The 17,578-nt window shown below is 57.6% G+C and overlaps 7 protein-coding genes across 7 annotated transcripts; 4 read left to right on the top strand and 3 right to left on the bottom strand.

Moving 5' to 3' along the window:
• Positions 1–186: 186 nt before the first annotated feature.
• MKK02DRAFT_39960 (uncharacterized protein) lies at positions 187–1,297 on the top strand (the record flags this gene model as incomplete). Its single annotated transcript, XM_053090861.1, has 2 exons — positions 187–375; positions 422–1,297. The coding sequence occupies 2 exons, from the start codon at positions 187–189 to the stop codon at positions 1,295–1,297; spliced, it is 1,065 nt and encodes a 354-aa protein (XP_052949414.1).
• Positions 1,298–2,204: 907 nt separating this feature from the next.
• Positions 2,205–4,680, bottom strand: MKK02DRAFT_39961 (uncharacterized protein; the record flags this gene model as incomplete). Its single annotated transcript, XM_053090862.1, has 7 exons — positions 2,205–2,729; positions 2,775–2,789; positions 2,846–2,969; positions 3,030–3,060; positions 3,109–3,132; positions 3,181–4,436; positions 4,472–4,680. The coding sequence occupies 7 exons, from the start codon at positions 4,678–4,680 to the stop codon at positions 2,205–2,207; spliced, it is 2,184 nt and encodes a 727-aa protein (XP_052949415.1).
• Positions 4,681–5,276: 596 nt separating this feature from the next.
• MKK02DRAFT_39962 (uncharacterized protein) lies at positions 5,277–5,802 on the top strand (the record flags this gene model as incomplete). The annotated part of the gene is made up of 2 exons (XM_053090863.1): positions 5,277–5,447; positions 5,539–5,802. The coding sequence occupies 2 exons, from the start codon at positions 5,277–5,279 to the stop codon at positions 5,800–5,802; spliced, it is 435 nt and encodes a 144-aa protein (XP_052949416.1).
• A 482-nt stretch (positions 5,803–6,284) lies between these two features.
• MKK02DRAFT_29657 (uncharacterized protein) lies at positions 6,285–7,750 on the top strand (the record flags this gene model as incomplete). Its single annotated transcript, XM_053087879.1, has 9 exons — positions 6,285–6,303; positions 6,491–6,600; positions 6,656–6,769; positions 6,834–6,914; positions 6,965–7,089; positions 7,147–7,243; positions 7,294–7,435; positions 7,512–7,650; positions 7,705–7,750. 9 exons carry the CDS (start codon positions 6,285–6,287, stop codon positions 7,748–7,750), a joined length of 873 nt encoding a protein of 290 aa, XP_052949417.1.
• A 246-nt stretch (positions 7,751–7,996) lies between these two features.
• On the bottom strand, positions 7,997–12,375 carry MKK02DRAFT_39964 (uncharacterized protein; the record flags this gene model as incomplete). Its single annotated transcript, XM_053090864.1, has 6 exons — positions 7,997–10,126; positions 10,172–11,238; positions 11,282–11,323; positions 11,368–11,454; positions 11,502–12,050; positions 12,102–12,375. The coding sequence occupies 6 exons, from the start codon at positions 12,373–12,375 to the stop codon at positions 7,997–7,999; spliced, it is 4,149 nt and encodes a 1,382-aa protein (XP_052949418.1).
• Positions 12,376–12,802: 427 nt separating this feature from the next.
• On the top strand, positions 12,803–13,526 carry MKK02DRAFT_29659 (transcriptional Coactivator p15-domain-containing protein; the record flags this gene model as incomplete). Its single annotated transcript, XM_053087880.1, has 6 exons — positions 12,803–12,862; positions 12,919–12,969; positions 13,029–13,127; positions 13,204–13,269; positions 13,322–13,390; positions 13,470–13,526. The coding sequence occupies 6 exons, from the start codon at positions 12,803–12,805 to the stop codon at positions 13,524–13,526; spliced, it is 402 nt and encodes a 133-aa protein (XP_052949419.1).
• A 3,219-nt stretch (positions 13,527–16,745) lies between these two features.
• Positions 16,746–17,432, bottom strand: MKK02DRAFT_39966 (uncharacterized protein; the record flags this gene model as incomplete). The annotated part of the gene is made up of 1 exon (XM_053090865.1): positions 16,746–17,432. One exon carries the CDS (start codon positions 17,430–17,432, stop codon positions 16,746–16,748), a length of 687 nt encoding a protein of 228 aa, XP_052949420.1.
• Positions 17,433–17,578: the final 146 nt, after the last annotated feature.

Here is a 17,578-nt window from a genome sequence, read left to right on the forward strand (position 1 = left end):
TGAGCTGCTGTAGGATGAGATGTGGTCCGAGAGGTCGGTGAAAAGTTAAGGTGGAGGTCAAGTGAAAAATTTCACCTTTTCGGAGCCGAAGCGGGTGGGTACTCCGCAAGACCGTCCCTATACATCGCAGCCATCCGTATATCGACTACCTGTCCACTGACGCTAGCCCTACAGTCAGCTACAGTCATGTCAGCCGCTCAAGCTTTCTACACAAACAAGGAACTGCGGCGCTGGATTCATAGTCTGGTCGACCGGCAAAGTCTGGTGAAGATGATTCGGCTGGAAAAGGCGGCGGCGGAAGACTTAGCAGCAGTGCTGTATCGGACGCTGCGGATGTGGGAGTTTAAGAAGGTCGTCTCGATGCTCAGATCAAGTGTGAGGATCTTCAATGCTCCAGACAGAATCTTGGCTGAGTGCGCAGCGAAGGCACGCTCTTTATCGGGGTGCTGTCCGGGTGCTGGAGCTGGACCCCACGCCTGATCCAGACGAAGTTCGGGAGTCAGATGAGGAAGAGGACCCAGAGTACCCAGACCCAGAGGCAGGCGTGGGGCGAAGCCTCTACGAGTGGTGCTCTCTCGCCTGTCCCCAGGAACGGGACCCACTCGACCTTCCCGCCCTCCTAAAATCCGCCTTGAATAAGCGAAAGCTCTTTCCCCATCTCGAGTCCATATCGGAGGAGCATCCCACCCGGGTCGACAAAAGCCCATACATCCTCCAATTGCATGGCGACCGTATATCGGTCCAAATCGAAACACACATCCAATTCGACCTCACCAGTCAGCACATCTTGCTCACCAACCAAAGCTTCCCTCCCGTCCCCTCCTGTCCCGGTCTCGAGGTCCGGGAGAGTATTATCCTCTGGATCCGGGACATGAATCACGCTGGGGTTTGGCATGCTCCGCAAGACCAGCGCGACGCGCATGTTCGGTATTTGCAGGATTGCAAAGCCTGGCTCTACCACAATCCCCTCCTCGATAAGCGCGTCACTCGGATCAATCTCCCCCACGATCAACTCGCTCGTGATTCTCGGGCAATTCACCCTTCGCTTGACGAGTTCATCTCATTTCAGGCGCAGCGGAGAGAGGGTGGATGCGAGCCCATCACCACCTGTGTTGTTCCGTGGGACAGGTCGGGGCCTGGGGCGAGGGAGAGTATCACGGCGGACCAATTCAAACGGCTCGTCTCTAGCCTCGGTCCGGAGCTTCGGTCGCTATACCTTTACTGCCCCATCTTCCGGGCCGCCGACGATCTCCAACCCATCATTACCTCCCTTGACGCCGCTTTCCCCGCCCTGTAACGCCTTCGGATCTCCTGGCAGGAAGAGAGCACGGGATGGGACGATCGTACCTACATCGAAAAATCACAGCGCATACCACTCGGCCTACCAAATCTCCGCGTCCTCATCTTTAAACTCGGCTGGGGCGGGACGTTCGCGGAATTTGCCCGCTTTGTTTCCAGACTAGGGCGGGATGACTGTGTGTATACAGGGGACGACCATATGGATAAGCCCCATTACACTGAGATTGTCAGGGAGATGAGAGCGTGAGTATACAATCATACCCTCCCTTGCCGCTGAGGGATCGAGCTGAAAGCTTCCAGCGTTGGCGACTACCCTCCTGACTGGAAATCAGCAAAGATGGGCGATTCTCACTGGGGTGACCTGCATTATCCTTATACGCGTCCACCCTACTAGTAGCTGAGGGATGATGGTGAGGCAAGCGGGCAGCTGAGATCCAGTCACAGGGGCCACATAAAGTCTCAATGTGGTGGTCACCTGAAGAGATGTATTTACCGTCAGACAGACTTATATGCCACATACTACCACTTGATCTAACTCTGTATGTCTCCTGAGCTTGATCCAGCCTAATCGGGTCCTGCGAAGATATCTATTGATGCATATTCTATTCACACAAGAGCCAAGACTATGGTACGATACGCGGAGAGGGTACAACACTGGCAACAGCCCCTCCCGACCGCCCTTTTGAGATTGAGACCAAGCGAGCAAGCAATATGAAGGAGGGAGAGGGGGAATATGGGGGTCAGGGAACTGATGTGACACCTAGTGCTATATGTTGTGCTGATACAACATGGAAATGTGGGTTTGATGTTGGCCGATATGATGGCTTTTGGTGCCGGGGATCCGGAGGGGAGGGGAGGGGGAGGGAAGTTCGGAGGGAGGTGGTATGATAAGATCTGGAGAGCGATCAGAGATCCATAGTCTCCACGGCGGCGAAGAGGACGGCGTCCCTGCCCCTCTGCGGCGGCAGCTGAGGTGGCGGAGCGGGTTTCTGCCCCTGCATCAACCCATTCCCCATTCCGCCTGCCGAATGTATCGATGGCCGAACCGGTACGCCAGCGCGGCCGATACCGGCCAATCCGCCAGGCATGCCTGCACGAGCCGGAGTGGTGTTGGGAGGAAAGACGCCCATCCGTGGTCTTGTCGCGCCAATTTGGGACGGGATATGGTATGGTCGCGCTGCGGACGAAGCGGCAGCGGCGGATGCGGTGGCGGTGGCTGTGGAGGTGGGAGTGGGGCCAGGAAGGGGACGTCGAAGAGCGGCGGGATTGGCAGTGGCGGAAGAGGAGGTGTTGACCGAAGAGGTTGCGGTGGAGACTGAATTTGGCTTGGGGACGTTGCTGGAGCTCGAACCCGAAGGTATGGGGTGTGTACCGTTCTGGAGCATCCTTAAGCCGAAGAGACCGTGTTCGCCCGAATTGAGGTAATGGTACTGGAAAATCAGCAGGGGCATCGCCAGGGTAAAGAGAGATTTCACCTTTAAACCGTTAGCCTGTGGTTGTCAGCCATACCCCCATTCGGAATCGCTGTAGCTTGTGCTTGACATACCTGACGGTATCTTTTTTGACAGGTCGCAGGATTCACAGCGCACACCCATGGCCTCGCCTTATCCTCAGCTTCCTCGATGGTCATTCCCGTCTCTATGGCATCGCTCAGGGCGAAGTCGCATTGCCTGGAGGAAGTCAGCGTCTACCCCGCTCCTGCAGCTCCTGCCCTCGCGCTACAGACTGACCCTTTCGACAAATGATACTTGAGTCCATTGCCTGTACAGGTCAGTGTTCGCTCCCAAGGTACCCAAGTCTCGAGCTCACTTTGTTTATAAGACTTGTTGCACCCTTTGGGTCAGCTTGATGCTCTAGCTTGACACGATATGCACAACTCACCTATATTTGGGCACTTCCATGGCTTGTGCGTCGTAAAGGGACTAGGCTCGGGTAGTTGTATCTCTGTCGAAGGCTTAGGTGCAGGAGCAGCCACCCCCGAATCAGCGGCACCGGCGATCGCCGCCGCGCCATTTGCCGCCACCGCTGGCTCTGCCGCTTTCCCACCTGGTACCGGCGGACCCGTTGGGATGCCCAGATTCGCCGCTGCCGACGCGAACAGTACGCCCGGTGCGACCGCCGTAGGGAGTGTAGACTTTGGGGTTTTGGGTCCGGAAAGTTGATTTTCCATATTTTTCGGCGAACCCGCTACGACCTCGTTGAATGCCCGATCGAACCGCTGTTGTGGGAGCCGCGGGACGGCGCCGAGGAACCCCCGCGTAGGCCCAACTTTGGGTACGGTGAAGACGGGAGATTGTTGGGTGGAGGTGGTGGGCGTGGCGAGACTGCCTTCGGGTGGCGAGGAGGATGTGGAGGCGTTCGAGCCGGCCGAGGGTGGTTGTGATTTTGGTTTGGGTGGACCGCCGAGGGATAAGGGCGAGTTTGCCCATGGGGAAGTGAGGACGTCCGAGATTTGCAAAGCGGCGGGGGATGGCGCGCCTTCATTTGGGGTACTGGGTTTGGAGGAGGATGCGGAGGTGGGTACGGGATAGCTTGGCATACCCGGTGCAGCCGTTGGTGACATGGACGATCTGGTTGATCCCTGCCCTGACGCCCTCTCTTCGATCGTCCCCAGATTTGGCGCCTCGGCGACATCCATATCCATCTCCATCGCCATGACCTGCGGCGAGTACCCGACGTGCGGGGCAGACACCCCGCTGCTATCCGGATCCGTGAACGGGTGGGCATCCTCGACGTGCTCCAACAGATCATGCAGTCCGTGATGGGTGTTCCCGCAACACTCGTACGTGCGCGTAAGCTCCGCGTCGGTCCGGACCCGATTTGACGACGCCGAGGCGTTGGCCATGAGGGAGTGGACTTGGGATTTATTGTAGGAGCCGGCGCCGAATGAGAAGGACATGGGCTGGAATGACATGCCTGCGAATGACGACGAGAGGGCGGCGGGATTCATCGAGCCGTGATTTGGGGGTTGGGGACGATGGAGGAGATGATCTCGCTCGCCTTTGGCGGCGGCGGCGTAGGATCTGCCTCCACGAAAGGAGGCGGATGTACCGAGGTTGAAGGCGGCGGAGGAGGTGTTGAAGGAGGAGCTTTCCATGGTGATACTGGAGGAGAAGATATTGGATGGCGAATCGAATCTGGGGTCAGATCAAGCTCGACAAGCAAGACTCACCCTCCGCCGTAGAAACGAGCACCGTAGCTCCCTGCCCCACCGCCGCCCATTCCTCCACTGCTTACTCGCATACTCCGCCCGCCGTAGCTCAGCCCCGTCATGGGTGATCCGCCCATCCGGACAGATGATGGACCCGCCACTGGCTGGTCTGAGAGGGGAGAGCGCCCATTTGCGCGTGTCACGGGTTGGGGCTGCGTAGGTGGCGGCATGGTGTCTCGAGGTGGGTAGATGTCAAGAGGTGGGAGGTGGGATGGAGAGGGATGAAAGGGTCTGTTTGTTGTTGTCAACAGTGGCGAGTCGAGCGCTGCTCCGGACCCGGTCTGTCCGAGGGCGGGGTGGGCGGATCCGTCCCCTTGTGTTTTGATGTGTGTGGGCTGATCTAAGCAACCCGGAGTCGCCCGAGTTGATCAGTCGGGATGTGTAACGTAGCGTCGAGCTCAGCTGGTTCGGGGCGGGCAGGCAGCCTGTCTGTGCGATGTAGATGATGTGAGATGGGGACCAAGAGGAATGATGGATGTATAGATAGATGATGGGTAACTGTATACACAGCAGCTGCTGTCCCTCCCTTTGGTTAGTGTGTGGTTCCCGACTTTTCCCCTACTGCCGAGAGAAGCAAAGTTCATTACAAACTTACCCTGAATAGCTTGTGGTTGGAAATTTGGAATACATTTACTAATACCCTTTAATCCCCGTCGCTCAAAGAAGCAAGTCCAATTCCGGTTACAAAACCGCCCACGCGAGCCCCGGACATCCCGGAGGCGGAGGTATCCCCCACTCTAAGAAGTCGCTGCCCCCTCCACCGCCCATGTCCACCTCGAATGCAGCGTCTCTCGCTACCTCCGAGCCGACAGAGACGGGCGGTGCATCCCCCAACAACAATGTCGCGTTTAGCTTTGCGACAAGCAAGATTATCCGCTTCACCATCGCCGCGGGGATCATCGTGCTGGCTATAAGCGCCGTCTTTGCCTTCTTCAAGGTGGGTCCATGCTCATCTTCGGACGAGTCCTCACTCACTCATCTGCTTACACTTACCTCCCGCCTGACAGCTCGCGAGCTGACCATGGTAGATTGGCAAAATCGTCCGGAGCCAACGGCGGAAACAGCGACAAAAAGCAATAGCGAAACAGGCCATCAAAGAGGACGAGACGATACAGTTCGAGGTGGCCGCTTGGGCGACGACACCGGGGCATGCGCCCGTGGGACGCGCGGCGGAAGTGAGCAAGGAAGCGGCCAAGAGGCGGAAAAAGCAGAGAGAGAGGGATGTGAAGGTCATGAGGCGAAAAGGGGGGAATGCGTACATGGTGGATGAGTGGGAGGGGGTGGCGCAGTAGTGGGCAGCGAGAGATGGGGCTAAAGGCACGGACAATGTGTATGGTTGTACAGTATGGTCATGGATTGTGAGGACGCAGGGGACGGCCAAAGTAGGGCACTCCGGAGTCGCCCCCGCCTGCAATCATCTGACCACAGGGGCCATCCCGAATCTCTTGGCGCTTCCCCAGCGCTCTACTTATACCCGTTCGACTCTCCATAGCTGCACCCTTGCGTGCATATGGAAGTGCCTGTGCTCGAGCTGTCTGGCCGCGCCTCAGCGCCAGGTCCCAGCTGGCGACTGCCAACAAAGACTAGACGCACGGAGGTCTCCACGTGTTGCGCTATGACGCGTTTAAACTGTGGGGCCTCGGATCTCGGGCGGCAGCTCCATACCGCAAAGAACCTTCGCATACCTCGATACGCATTCGCTTACACTTCCTCTCTCACCACTTGACGACCTCTTTACCACCTAATCACTCACAGCAGGAGTACTATACTTACCATGTCCGACGGCAAAATGAGTGAGTCTCGTGCTCTGTGGGAGCAATGCGGGCGAGGGAGACCCCATTTAAACTCCCCTTTTCGGAACTTGCGACTACTTGTGATTCGTGCCGTCCTTTCATCCTCTCAGCTATACTCCGCCATCTATTCCTTCTCTTCAGTGCCACGCCTGAGAGGACATGAGAAACCAGAGCTGATCTTGTGTAGAAATCTACGAGTTCGGAGAGTCGTGCTGGGCCAATGTCCCCAAAATCGCCATTGCCGAGACGGATACCCCTTCTGACCAGGTTGAATGGGTTTCCATCGTCCTCGCCGAGGTGGGTGAACTTCTCATCGCTCCCTTCAGCTAGCAGAAGGTCTAGATTCCCTGAGCCCTGGCTCATTGTTGTTCAGGGCAAGAATTTCGACCCCGAGTACCTCAAGATCAACCCGAACGGGACGGTCCCCACTCTGATTGTGGACGGTAAGACCTTCACTGACTCTACTGTAAGCTTACCAAATCCTGTAATGCCCTAACCAGGCACAGCGAGAGCTAAGCTAACCTGATCAGACCGTTGTTTCTGAGATCCTCAAGCGCGCTCCTCACCCTCCGCGCGTGTCCGCTCACACCAGCACCAGCATCATCGAGGAGGTGAGCTATCGCGAGTTCGAAAGCTGAGCCGTCTGAAAGCTGACTTCCAGGTCCACGGCGCCAACCACGACCCCAACGCCCTCCTCCTCTCGTCCGTATCCGACGAAGACCGCCAGGCCAAGATCAACGGTATCCCCAAGGGATTCCTCGAAGGCCGCCAGAAGGCTCTTGACGAGTACGTCCTCTTCACCTGCCGCAAACAGGAAATCGGCGGGCCAAGCTGATTCTGAAGATACACCCCCAATGCCCCCGCAGAGTTCAAGCGATTCCTCGAGGAGAAGCAAAAGGGAAACAGGCAGTTCCTCGAGTTTTACACTGGGAACCCGGATGTGAGCTAACCGCCGCGTTTACCGCTTAGGAGATAGCTGACATGGTCTAGGAAGCGACCAGACAGGCACACTACAAGGCCACCAAGGAAATGTGGAACTCGGCCGGGATTGTCATTCGGGGCGTGATCACCCAGGCGCTCCAGAAGACTTCGGGGCCGTTCGCGGGCGGTGACAAGCCGGGAGAGCCTGATTGTGAGTGAAGGTGCCATCAGCTGTCGGGTCCTCCACTACGCCGGCCGGACGCATAGAGCACCAGCTGAATCACCAGTCCACATCATCAGTTGGCTCGCGCGTATGGCAACTGATGCCGGTGTCGCTCCTGGTTCCAAGGCGAGCGAGGTCATGCCTGCCCTGCAGAAGATTACGGGCGGTCATGCGTTTGACCCTGTTGTTTCCAAGTACTGGGAGTGAGTTGCCGACTGCCTACTGATCTGGAGTGGAGCAGGAAACTGACAAAGCAGCGCCTGGACCCAGCGCGAATCGTTCACCAAGAACAACATCCACTAGTCTTACTTAGCCTTGATATGCGAATGAATAACGTGCACCATGTACGGTTTTTGAGTTGGTGCGCGCCGACGCGATGGAGTTGAGGCGCTTTGTTCGCGTACCATCGTGCATTATACGAGTATCGCATCTAGAAGCCATCTACCTACACCCTATCCAATCTGAAAATATAAGCTACACAATAGTTTGATCTGGTATCGACGTATAAGATCATCTTCCTCCTTCACCCGCTCCCTCATCCCGCCGAAATCACCTCGTCGACCCGTAAGGCTTGAACGCGTCTGAAGAGTACCCGCCCCCACCCTCATCTGCGACTACAGGAACATCCAGAACTGGCGGCCTACTCTCCCTTCCTCCAGGCTGTGCTGCTGGCGTCTTCCGAATGACCCTAAAGCTCCTTGGCGGTTCCGCAGCAGCACCACTTGCTACGTTCCCAGATGCGTTCGTAGCCCCCGTCCGGTCCGCCGGGACAGGCGGAGTAGGGTATACCGACTTGTCTGTCGTCCCCGACGCGAAGTCTTGCGGGGAGGGATGGGTGCTGACTGGCAAATCCGCCTGATTCGCTGAAGTGGGCGTCGGCCTGGTCATCCTTTTGACGCGGAACGACCTGGTCGTTTCTCCACTGGCGTCAACAGTAGAGCTGGGTCCGGGCCGAGATTGGGCGATCGGATCCGCGAACGACTGCAAGTCATACCTAGGCTGCGACGATGGCGAAGGTGAGATGGGGCCTTTTCGAAGAACGACGAACCCCTTCTTTCCCTCTCCGCTCCCACTCGGCCCAGCCTGGCTCATCCTGCTCGCTGCCGCCGCCTGAGCCTGAGCCTGCGCCTTGTCCTCCTTCCTCCGCTTAGCAGGCGACTCCACGCCCGCAAACAACGCGCCCGACTCATTCGCCAACGCATCCTTCCTCGCCTTATTCTCATCTTTGGCCTCTTCGTCCAACTCATCCCCCTTCCGCCTCCCTATACCCAAGCGGGACTTCCAACCTTTCTTGCCGCCATCCTCCCCTCCAGCACCATCTCCGCCGTTGACCAGTCCCGATCCCCTCCTCCCCGTGCCCGTCCGCGAGGACGACAACCTCGATCGATCCGGTCCGGGCTCATCATCCGATTCCTCCGTCTCATCCTCATCCGCCGCTGTACGGGAGAACCACTGTCTCTTTCCTCTCCCTTTCGTCCCCGCTCGACCCTTCCCTTTCCCCTTCCCCTTGCCTCCGTACGAGTCGGACTCATCGCCCGACCCCGCCGAGTCGTGCTCATGCTTGAGATCGTTGAGTGACCGACGTTTCGGAATAGTCATCTCTGGCGGACGGAGCGGGACAAGCTCCACCGCCTCCATTGCCGTTCCGCCCGAATGCCGCTTGTTTCCTCCGGCACCGGCAGAGGGGAAGGTGGAGTATATCCCGCTCGTAGGGCGAGACCGAGACTGCGAAGGACCGCCCGCCGAGCCGTTCAAGCCGGGAGTAATAGCGTCAAAGCTCTCGATAATGACCGGACTCGAGTATTCCCGCTGGTGCATCGGTCGACTGGGCATCGGGGCGCGCGCGACCCGGACGGGCGGAGGGGAGAGCGATCGGCCAAATTCGCCCATGTCCATGCCCATACCGCCCGCCGACATCCGGCGGACATCGTACGGATGGTCCATATCGGCCTTGCTGCCTCTGACGACTGAGAAGCTCCGTCCGAATGCTTCGGGAGGAGGCGAAGTCCGGTGCCCCGGTCCTGTCGCATAGCCGTAAGACACGTTACCGGCCGGTGGAGATAGACGCTGTCCCGTAGGCCATATCCCGGGAGAGACAGTCGGCGCATAGCTCCCCGGAGTGTTATACCCCTCATTCGACCGCGTCCGCCACGCGTCCATGATATTCCCACCGCCGGCCTCTTCCGTCCGGTCCGAGCTGTGCCTCTCCATCGGCGGCGGTCCGAGCGGTGGCTGTCCGCCACCACTGCCCACGGTCGGAAAGTACCCATCGCTCATGCGCGGATAAGGACTGAACCCCGCTGATCCGGCATCATAGCTCGGACTACCCGGTTCGGGCCTCATGACGCCTTCCGAGTACTTGTCGAGCATCCTCTGCGTCGTCAGTCCCCCTGCGGCCGAGACGTTCCGCTGTAACTGCCTCGATCCCCGCTTGCGGCGTTTCCGAGCGGCGGCTTTCCCGCCGGTGACGCCGTTGAGGCAATCGAGGTCCGCTATAGCCGCAAAGATGCCGCCGTCGAGCGGGTGGGTGGACTCGTCGAAATGAGCGCCGCCGATAAGGCGGATGAGACCCTCGAGGAGCTTGGTGAGGAGCATAAAGACGAAGAAGAGGAAGACGATCGCGTTGAGGATGAGAGCGGTATAGGCGAGCCAAGTCCGGGCGGCCTCGGTCATGCCGAACTTGATGTCAGCCAAAATTGCCTGACGGAGAGGAGGGAAACTTACGACCGGACTGAGAAGCATGACCAGCAGAGCACTGATCACTCTGAAGACCCCCTTAAAGACGCTCGGGGCGCCCATACTCGCCCCTTCGCCCCAAGGGTACCATACCGCCGGTACCACGAGCATGATCAACTCCACCACGATCAAAATCACCGCCTGAGCGATCCCGCTTCCCTGCCCCGCACCGATCACCACGCCGACCACCAGACTCGCCACGAGCGGACAGACCCGGAAGAGCTGCTTGTCCATCACGTAGTGGTTGTACATTGTGCCCATGGCCAACAGCGTCCGGGTGGCATCGTACAGCTTCCCACTGGGCGTGCGGTAGACTTTCCACATGACCCCCGCGGGAATCAAGATGGAGATGAATATTAGCGCCAGCGCGGCGAATACGCGCGAGACGACCGATGCCCGGGACCCGAGGACGAGCTGGTAGGTGCTAAAGACGGTGACAGGGAGGTGAAAGATAAGGATGAGGCGGAGGAGGTTGCCGTACAGGGCCGCAGCGTGGAATGCGCCCGCTTCGCCTTTGGGCTTGAACCGGAACCATGCTTTCCGGAAACGACTTGGGCCCTTACGCGTGGGATGCTCCTGAGAATTTGCGATGGGTAGTTGGCCCATTTCCCGCTCAAAGCCAGGAGTGGGCGGAGCGGACTTGTTGCCGTCATAGAGCTTATCTCCGGCGATAGACGTCCCGGGACTACTGACCGTACCGTAGCTCTGCCGCTTGGCCGCGACGGGCGTAGTACGCTTACGTTCCGGGGCAAGCGTCTCGGCCGTGGCGTGGATTGTCCAGATCAAGATCGAGATGATGATGACCGCAGCGGCGATGATGAGAAAGATGGCAAGGCATGTTCCAAAGATGTCTTGAGGACGGAGGCCGACGGCGCTGGCGAAGCTCTCGAGGCCAGGGGAGGCCGTGCCGAGGTTGAGCAAGGGGTTGAAGGTGTTGGTGTCGAGGTATAGAGGGTACAAGTCGTTGGACATTTGGGAGGAAAATGCGGAGGGAAGGGTGGTCTCGGTTGGGTAAGTGATGATGCGAGGTGAAGATCCGGCGATGATGGTGGAGTCTGAAGGTCAGCGGTAATTTCGGACCATTGATGTTGTACTTACTCCAGACTAGGTCCGCCCATGCTAGTCTAGCCACGATAGGATCTGCAACCATCAGCTATGTCTATCGCGGATTTAGGTAAGCTCACAAGCAAATCCAGGCCAGTTCACAGCTATCATGACCAGTATCGTGCAGAATTGGATATGGAAGATGATATCCCTCAGTCCCGGCGTTACTGCTCAATCAGCTTCAAAACTCCGCAGTACCGCGAAGCAGACTCACCAAATCTCAATAACGCCGAGCTGACACTCAACCTCTCCCCGCTCAACCCACTGACCAACATCGTCCCCCATTTCCGCATCCTCGCATCCCTCCTTCCCGCCTTATCGAGCTCTTTCCCCCTGGTCTCTCCTTGTTGATCCTTCACCCCATACTCGGCCACTCCACTTCCTACCACCCACCCCGCCGCAAATCTCGCTCCCCAGCTCGTCAACCAGAATCCAATGGCCAAGGTTGCGGGCAGCCAGAGTAACAAGTCGTAGTACCACCCGTCCCTGTCGTACGGAGTGAATGAGACGTTGATGCATGCCAGCGTGTTGGCCGAAAGTGAGGTGTCGACGACTCGGATCTGGGTGGATAGCGTGGTCAGGGCGTAGTTCCGGTACAGAGGAATGGAGATGTTGATGCCGAAGGGTCCGGCAGAGAGGGGGCAGTAGGTCGTATTGGGTGTGTAGGGAGTAGGAAGAGTAGCGGGGAAGAGCGAGTTGCAGACCCATGAGGTAGACTTGTAGACGGAGATGCCGCCGACACTTGTGTCTGTGAACAGTGTGGCTACAAAGTCAGCTATCGGTCTCTCCAATAGTCCAGAGAACAGCAACTGACCCAGCTTGTTCGTGCTCTCGTCAAACCCCAGCACCTGTGATCCCACCTCCCCTATGAGGTCCAGCCTCAGTACATCCGATCCCTCGCCTGCCAGGCCTAGCTGTGCCGCTCGAGATCCAGAGACGAGATTGGCATAGATACTCGAGACATTCAGGCGGTTGATGCCCGCCGCCGGAGAGTAGTACGACTCGCAGGAAGAAAAGGTGGGCTGAAGGGGAGCTGCCGAAGCGAGAGCGGCGACCAAAAGGAGTATCGATAGATAGCCTGAAGCCATCATGGCGAGTTGGGCCCCTGCCTGGTAGATGTACGAGTAGTCCGCCGAAGAAGCAGGATTGCCGCCTGCTGACGAGGGGTGGTCAGCGAAGCAGATGAGCCTCGTTCCGCCCCGAGGTCGGTCGGGAGCGAACCTGGGCTGTTTTTGGCGAAAGAAGTCGGAGCCCCTGCTTCAGATCCTGGTTGAGAGCATCTCCAGGGCTCCCGCCGTATCAAGAGATAGTGTAGCGCGGTCAACACAGGCAAAGAAGAGCTCCTTTCAACCCTTCCTTGCGGCTGCGAACTTTCTTAGATGACGACGTCGATGACTCGCTTCCGTCGGAAGTAAGGGCGGCTTCGACGCGTGACGCGTGGCTGAGACGAGATGATGACGGTGGAGGTGGTCCATCTGTTGCATCTTGTCTTGATACCACCACAACCTATATAAAATGCCTAGAAAGCAAGACCCAGATGAGGAGTCGGAGGAAGAGGGCTCTGTGGAAGTGGAAGTGAGTCTGAGAGGTTCAGCGAGGGCTAGATCGAGGCGTGGAGGCTGATGAGATAGGTCAAGCCGACAAAGAAGCGCAAGTCTGAGTCCAAGCCCGAGTCGAGCAAGGTACGTTTCGCCGCTTTGATAAGGACCCGCAGTGACTAGCAAAGGGCTAATGTGCCTAGAAGACCCCAAAGACCGCTGCGAAGCCTGAAGCCACAAAGGCTGGTGGAGCCGATATCGGGACCAAGCAGGTCAACGACGAAGGGAAGCCGTACATGAACGTAGGTCTCACATTACCCCCTCACAGGTTGTCTTCGTTGAGAATCGACTGAGATGGCGTTGAGCTGAGTATTGCAGCTGTCGGAGTATAAGCGAGTCACTATCAATGAATTCAAAGGCGCAAAGTTGGTCGATATCCGCGAGGTATGTCGACTCAACCCTCTGGTAACACGTCTCGGTCGAACTGACTTCGTAGGTGTACAAGGACAAGGCGAGCGGGGATATGAAGCCTGGAAAGAAGGGCATCAGCTTGACTCTTGGCCAGGTGAGTCTCGACTATTACTCCGAAGGCATCTTACCGCCCCGCTGCGGCCGTTGAGAAGGACCCTTGGCTGACGTGACAGTGGAAAGTTCTCAAGTCGAACATAGACTCGATAGACGAGATGTTCGGCGACGAATAGACTGCCTGTATACCCGAGAGAAGGCTTCCTTCGGCGAATGTGACTGATGAGTCTCGTTAGCTGACGTCCTAACTGTCACCCGCGCTCATTTACAATCTACACCGCAACAGGCGAGTTCGTCACGTGATGACGACGATTGGATACATGGCTCATCGATACTGATATCTGTCTCTCTGATATAGACCTGTCTCCTCAATCTCCGTTTGCGCTCGGCGGCGGACTTGAATTCATGTCCGGCGTCCACGCTCCAGGATGGTAACGCTGTACCCCATCGTTCCCTCCGAGCGCCTTGCTTCTGGCCTCCGAAACAGATTCCCGCTCCGTCTCGTAGCTGATCACCGAGGTGGGAGCCTGTCTCGTAGCATCTGTTGTCGAAGCTGACACTGCTGGCGGCCCACGACCGAAAAGGGAGTAGCTTGTCCCTTCTCGGCCTTTGCCGTTGAATTCATGCTCTCCGTACTCTCCTCCGCGTCTGCGAGAGCGATCGTCCCCTCTGTTGCGCCAATCCCGACCGCGACCGGAATTCACTCGACCTCCGGAGGATCCTCGCCGTCCCATTCCTCCTCGACGAGTACGTACCAACCAATTGAATTTCCGTCCTCGGAGTTTGCGTCGTCGGACTCTGCGTCATCGTCCTCACACACCCATCCCGAATCGATCCCATTCCTTGAGAGCTCACATGCGTCGTGATCTTCCTCTGTGGTCTTTGCAGGGTGCAGAGGTGATCTGGACTCGGCGCGCTGCCTTCGATTCAGAGCAGGAAGCCAGCCAGCGCGAGACGCACCCGCCGGGTACTTGTATCCGCTCGTCATGTATGTTTGATCCAGTCGAATTGGCGGATGTGATGGTTGGAAAGTTGAAGTAGTGGGGGCGTTCGCTCGGAGCTTATATGCAAGGAGGACCATAGGAGAGATATATGTGGATCTTTTCACCAAGCCAGACGCCTCAGCTGTGGCCAGGGAGCAGAACAGAAAGGATGCTCAGCCTGAAACCTGAAAATGCGAGCTACAGATCCCTCTGTACTCTGCAGACAGATTGCACATGATATTCGGGTAGTCGATTGTGTTGGCCTAGGTGATGGACTGGGCAACATCGGGCCCAGCTCCAGGGACGCACTCACCTCCTAACGCAAATAAGAGACCATTAATCATGTGGTCCATTGACATATCGATATGCGTTCGCTGTTAATGCTCCAGCAGATAAGATGCTCACGCACCATCCAGAGCTAAGTGCATCACAAAGCCTAATCGAACTGGGCCCTTTCTACCATGTCTCTGCTCCCCTCGATCGTGTATCGTAGTCCTCCCACCCGCGACGGCGTCACTTCAGGGGCGGGGATCTTCCCTCTGTGCGCTGGCTCAAGAATGCCACTGCTCCTTTCCGATCAAAGGTGATGTGGCTCTCGGGCTGTTGGGTCCTCTCTGTGGGGCCGGTGATACCTTCCGCGCCGTCAGACTGATCGTCCTCGTGCTGCGACGAGAGATGCGTGTTTTCGAGCTGGAACGACAGGGCGGAAGAACAGAGTTGATCATCAAGATCATTGAGCTTCTTGTTGGCGTTCCTGTGAGCCTTGCTTAGCCCCCTCGTATCTGGACAAACTTCGCGCGGCTCCTCGGAATGGCGATCGACAAGAAGCCAGGACTTGTCGATGTCGGCGGTCTCATGCTGAGTCCTTGGGAACAGCTCTTCAAAATCCTCGTGCGATGGGTGGCTTGTCTTGCAGATGGTGCCGGAAATGAAGGAGGGGACGTTGCTAGGGGCATATTTCCGCCACCAGGGGCCAAGTGTGGTCTGACATAGGTTGGATAGTGTCATTGTCGAGTATCGAGAGGGTGCACCAGTGTTGTGTGGCTGTGGAATCTAATGCGGACGTGTGATGGTAGATAGTATGAAGAAAGACTAGGAAGAGCGTTCGATCGGGCAACAGGGCGAGGCTCGCTCTTGCACTAGCCAGTGCATCGCTTCCTTTTATTCATCTGGAACACGGGATCCTTGGGGGGACCCAGGCTGATCAAGGGAAGGTACTACCAGAGCTGCATCGCAGAAAAAATATCGCTCCCGCCTCCCTGCCCCCCACTCGCCACCTCCCTGCCCCCACTCGCCACCCGGTGGCGGGATCCGCAGATGATTAAGCCATATGGTCGCTTCCCACAGGTGAACGCATCATGACGCATGATACGCCATTAGGATAGTGGGGTAGGTCGCTGCGGCAGTCGTACTCATACAGCAGTGACCTGGACAGGCTAGAAGGAGGTCTCATCCAGGCATGGAGAAGAGTCGGACGTCTTATCTTGCCCTACAACGACGTCGAGCTTCTTCCCCGCGCTGTTGTTCCGACTCCGATTGCTTGCCTCATCCTTCTGCTCCTTCTCCAACAGACCCGAGGTCACACTGACCACCTCATCGGCGTCCTCCTGGGACGCCAGACTAATGACGTCTGAGTCGCTGCAATAGTCCCAGGCGTCGTCACCCCCTTCTGGACCTCGAATGCGATCGTCCCTGAGCCCGGCGTCACTCTCATCCGACTCAGATGCACCGATATGAAGACTCGCTGATGTGTCTGAACAGACGGATCTTGTGAGATGTCGTTTCCACCTCTCCTTGGATGTCCTGCATGCGGTATTGTCCAGGTCATCCCCTACGCGGCTGCTGGTATTCTCCCTGTACCGCGATGGCCCTGTTTCTGTGGCAGTCCGGGAAAGCAGGCCCAGTCTAGCTGGTCTTCTGGTCTTCGGTCCTGCTGTAGAGCGGTACTGCGCAGTGAGCCATTCAGTCACCGCTTGAACAGTGCTGGCCGAGGGTGTGATTCTCATTCGAGAGGAGTGTATTCAGTGCGCGCTGATTCGATGTGGGGCCGCCACGGGGACGGAGATAATGATTAGTGAAGCGATTGAGGGTGGAAAGAAGGGCATCAGTCCGAGCGACCTCTTCCAGCTTAGCGGCTCATGAAACTGCTCCATTCTTCTGGTCAAACACCAGTGTCAACGGAGTACAAGGGGTACCTGTCCACGGCGCGTCGAAGAGTCTTGCAATTGAGCCGACCTGCATCACACGCCGCAAGGCCGGGACCCTGGGGGCCAGTGACACGCCTCACACCCGTACATGCTGTACACATTCTTTACACCTTACTGAAGCTCCATAATACACTATGATCTACTCGGGACACACACTCTCGCCGCGCCTGCCATTCTGCTTAGGGTTTCAGTGTACACGAGCCCATCAGTCCAGCCTGCGCTCGTCCGAGACCGATGCTCCGGTCACCTGTACTGGTGTCTCGATGGGCGCGGTTTCGACCAACCAGCCGCCCAGGTTGCGGAAGGAGTCAGTGATCTTCCCTAGACCCTCTGCGTCATTCCCGACCAGGAGGAGACTCGTAGGTCTGCGCCGCTGGGCCTGATCACGGGACGCAGACTGGTCTGTCGGTCCGCTGGGACGGCGGCAAGGAGCGCCGCCCCCTGAGGAAGAAGCTCCGTCTTCTGGTGAAGAGCAGACAGAACCGCTTGCCAGCAGACTATCCTCGTCAGTGCATCCGCTCCACCCGTCCTCCGAGACTTTGCAGTCGTCACCGCTTCCATCTTCGTCCCCTTCGGTCTGCTGAGTTCTCGCTTGCAGTGCCGCTGACGGCGCCTCTTTGTCTCTCTTGAAACGGTCCGCGGGGTCGACTGAAGCGGCGATTTTCTCACCGGCGTCATGGCTCGATTGACCAGCCTCAACTGTACCGAAATCGTCATCGTGGTCTCTGACATTGTGGAATGGCACCGAGTCTGCGGTTCGTAAGGGCTGCCAGGGCCCGCTTGCAGATATGCCCGCGGCGGTCGATGCAGTTACGGGTTTAGCCAGATTGGAGTATCGATCGAGCCACCCGATCACGGAAGCGGCGGTGTCATGGAGCGTGTTGAACGACATGTGTGTTCGGGCGAATGTGAGGGCGTAGAGGTTACGAATGAGGAGTATATGTTGGAAGTGAGGGGTGCGAAGCGGACAGTGAGAGCGGATAAGCAGGAGGAAAACGTCTGGGGAGCAATGCGGTGCAGGCTCGAGCCGAACGGGGC

The sequence above is a fragment of the Dioszegia hungarica genome, assembly GCF_025882075.1.
Source record: "Dioszegia hungarica strain PDD-24b-2 chromosome Unknown MKK02contig_2, whole genome shotgun sequence".
NCBI lineage: Eukaryota > Fungi > Basidiomycota > Tremellomycetes > Tremellales > Bulleribasidiaceae > Dioszegia > Dioszegia hungarica.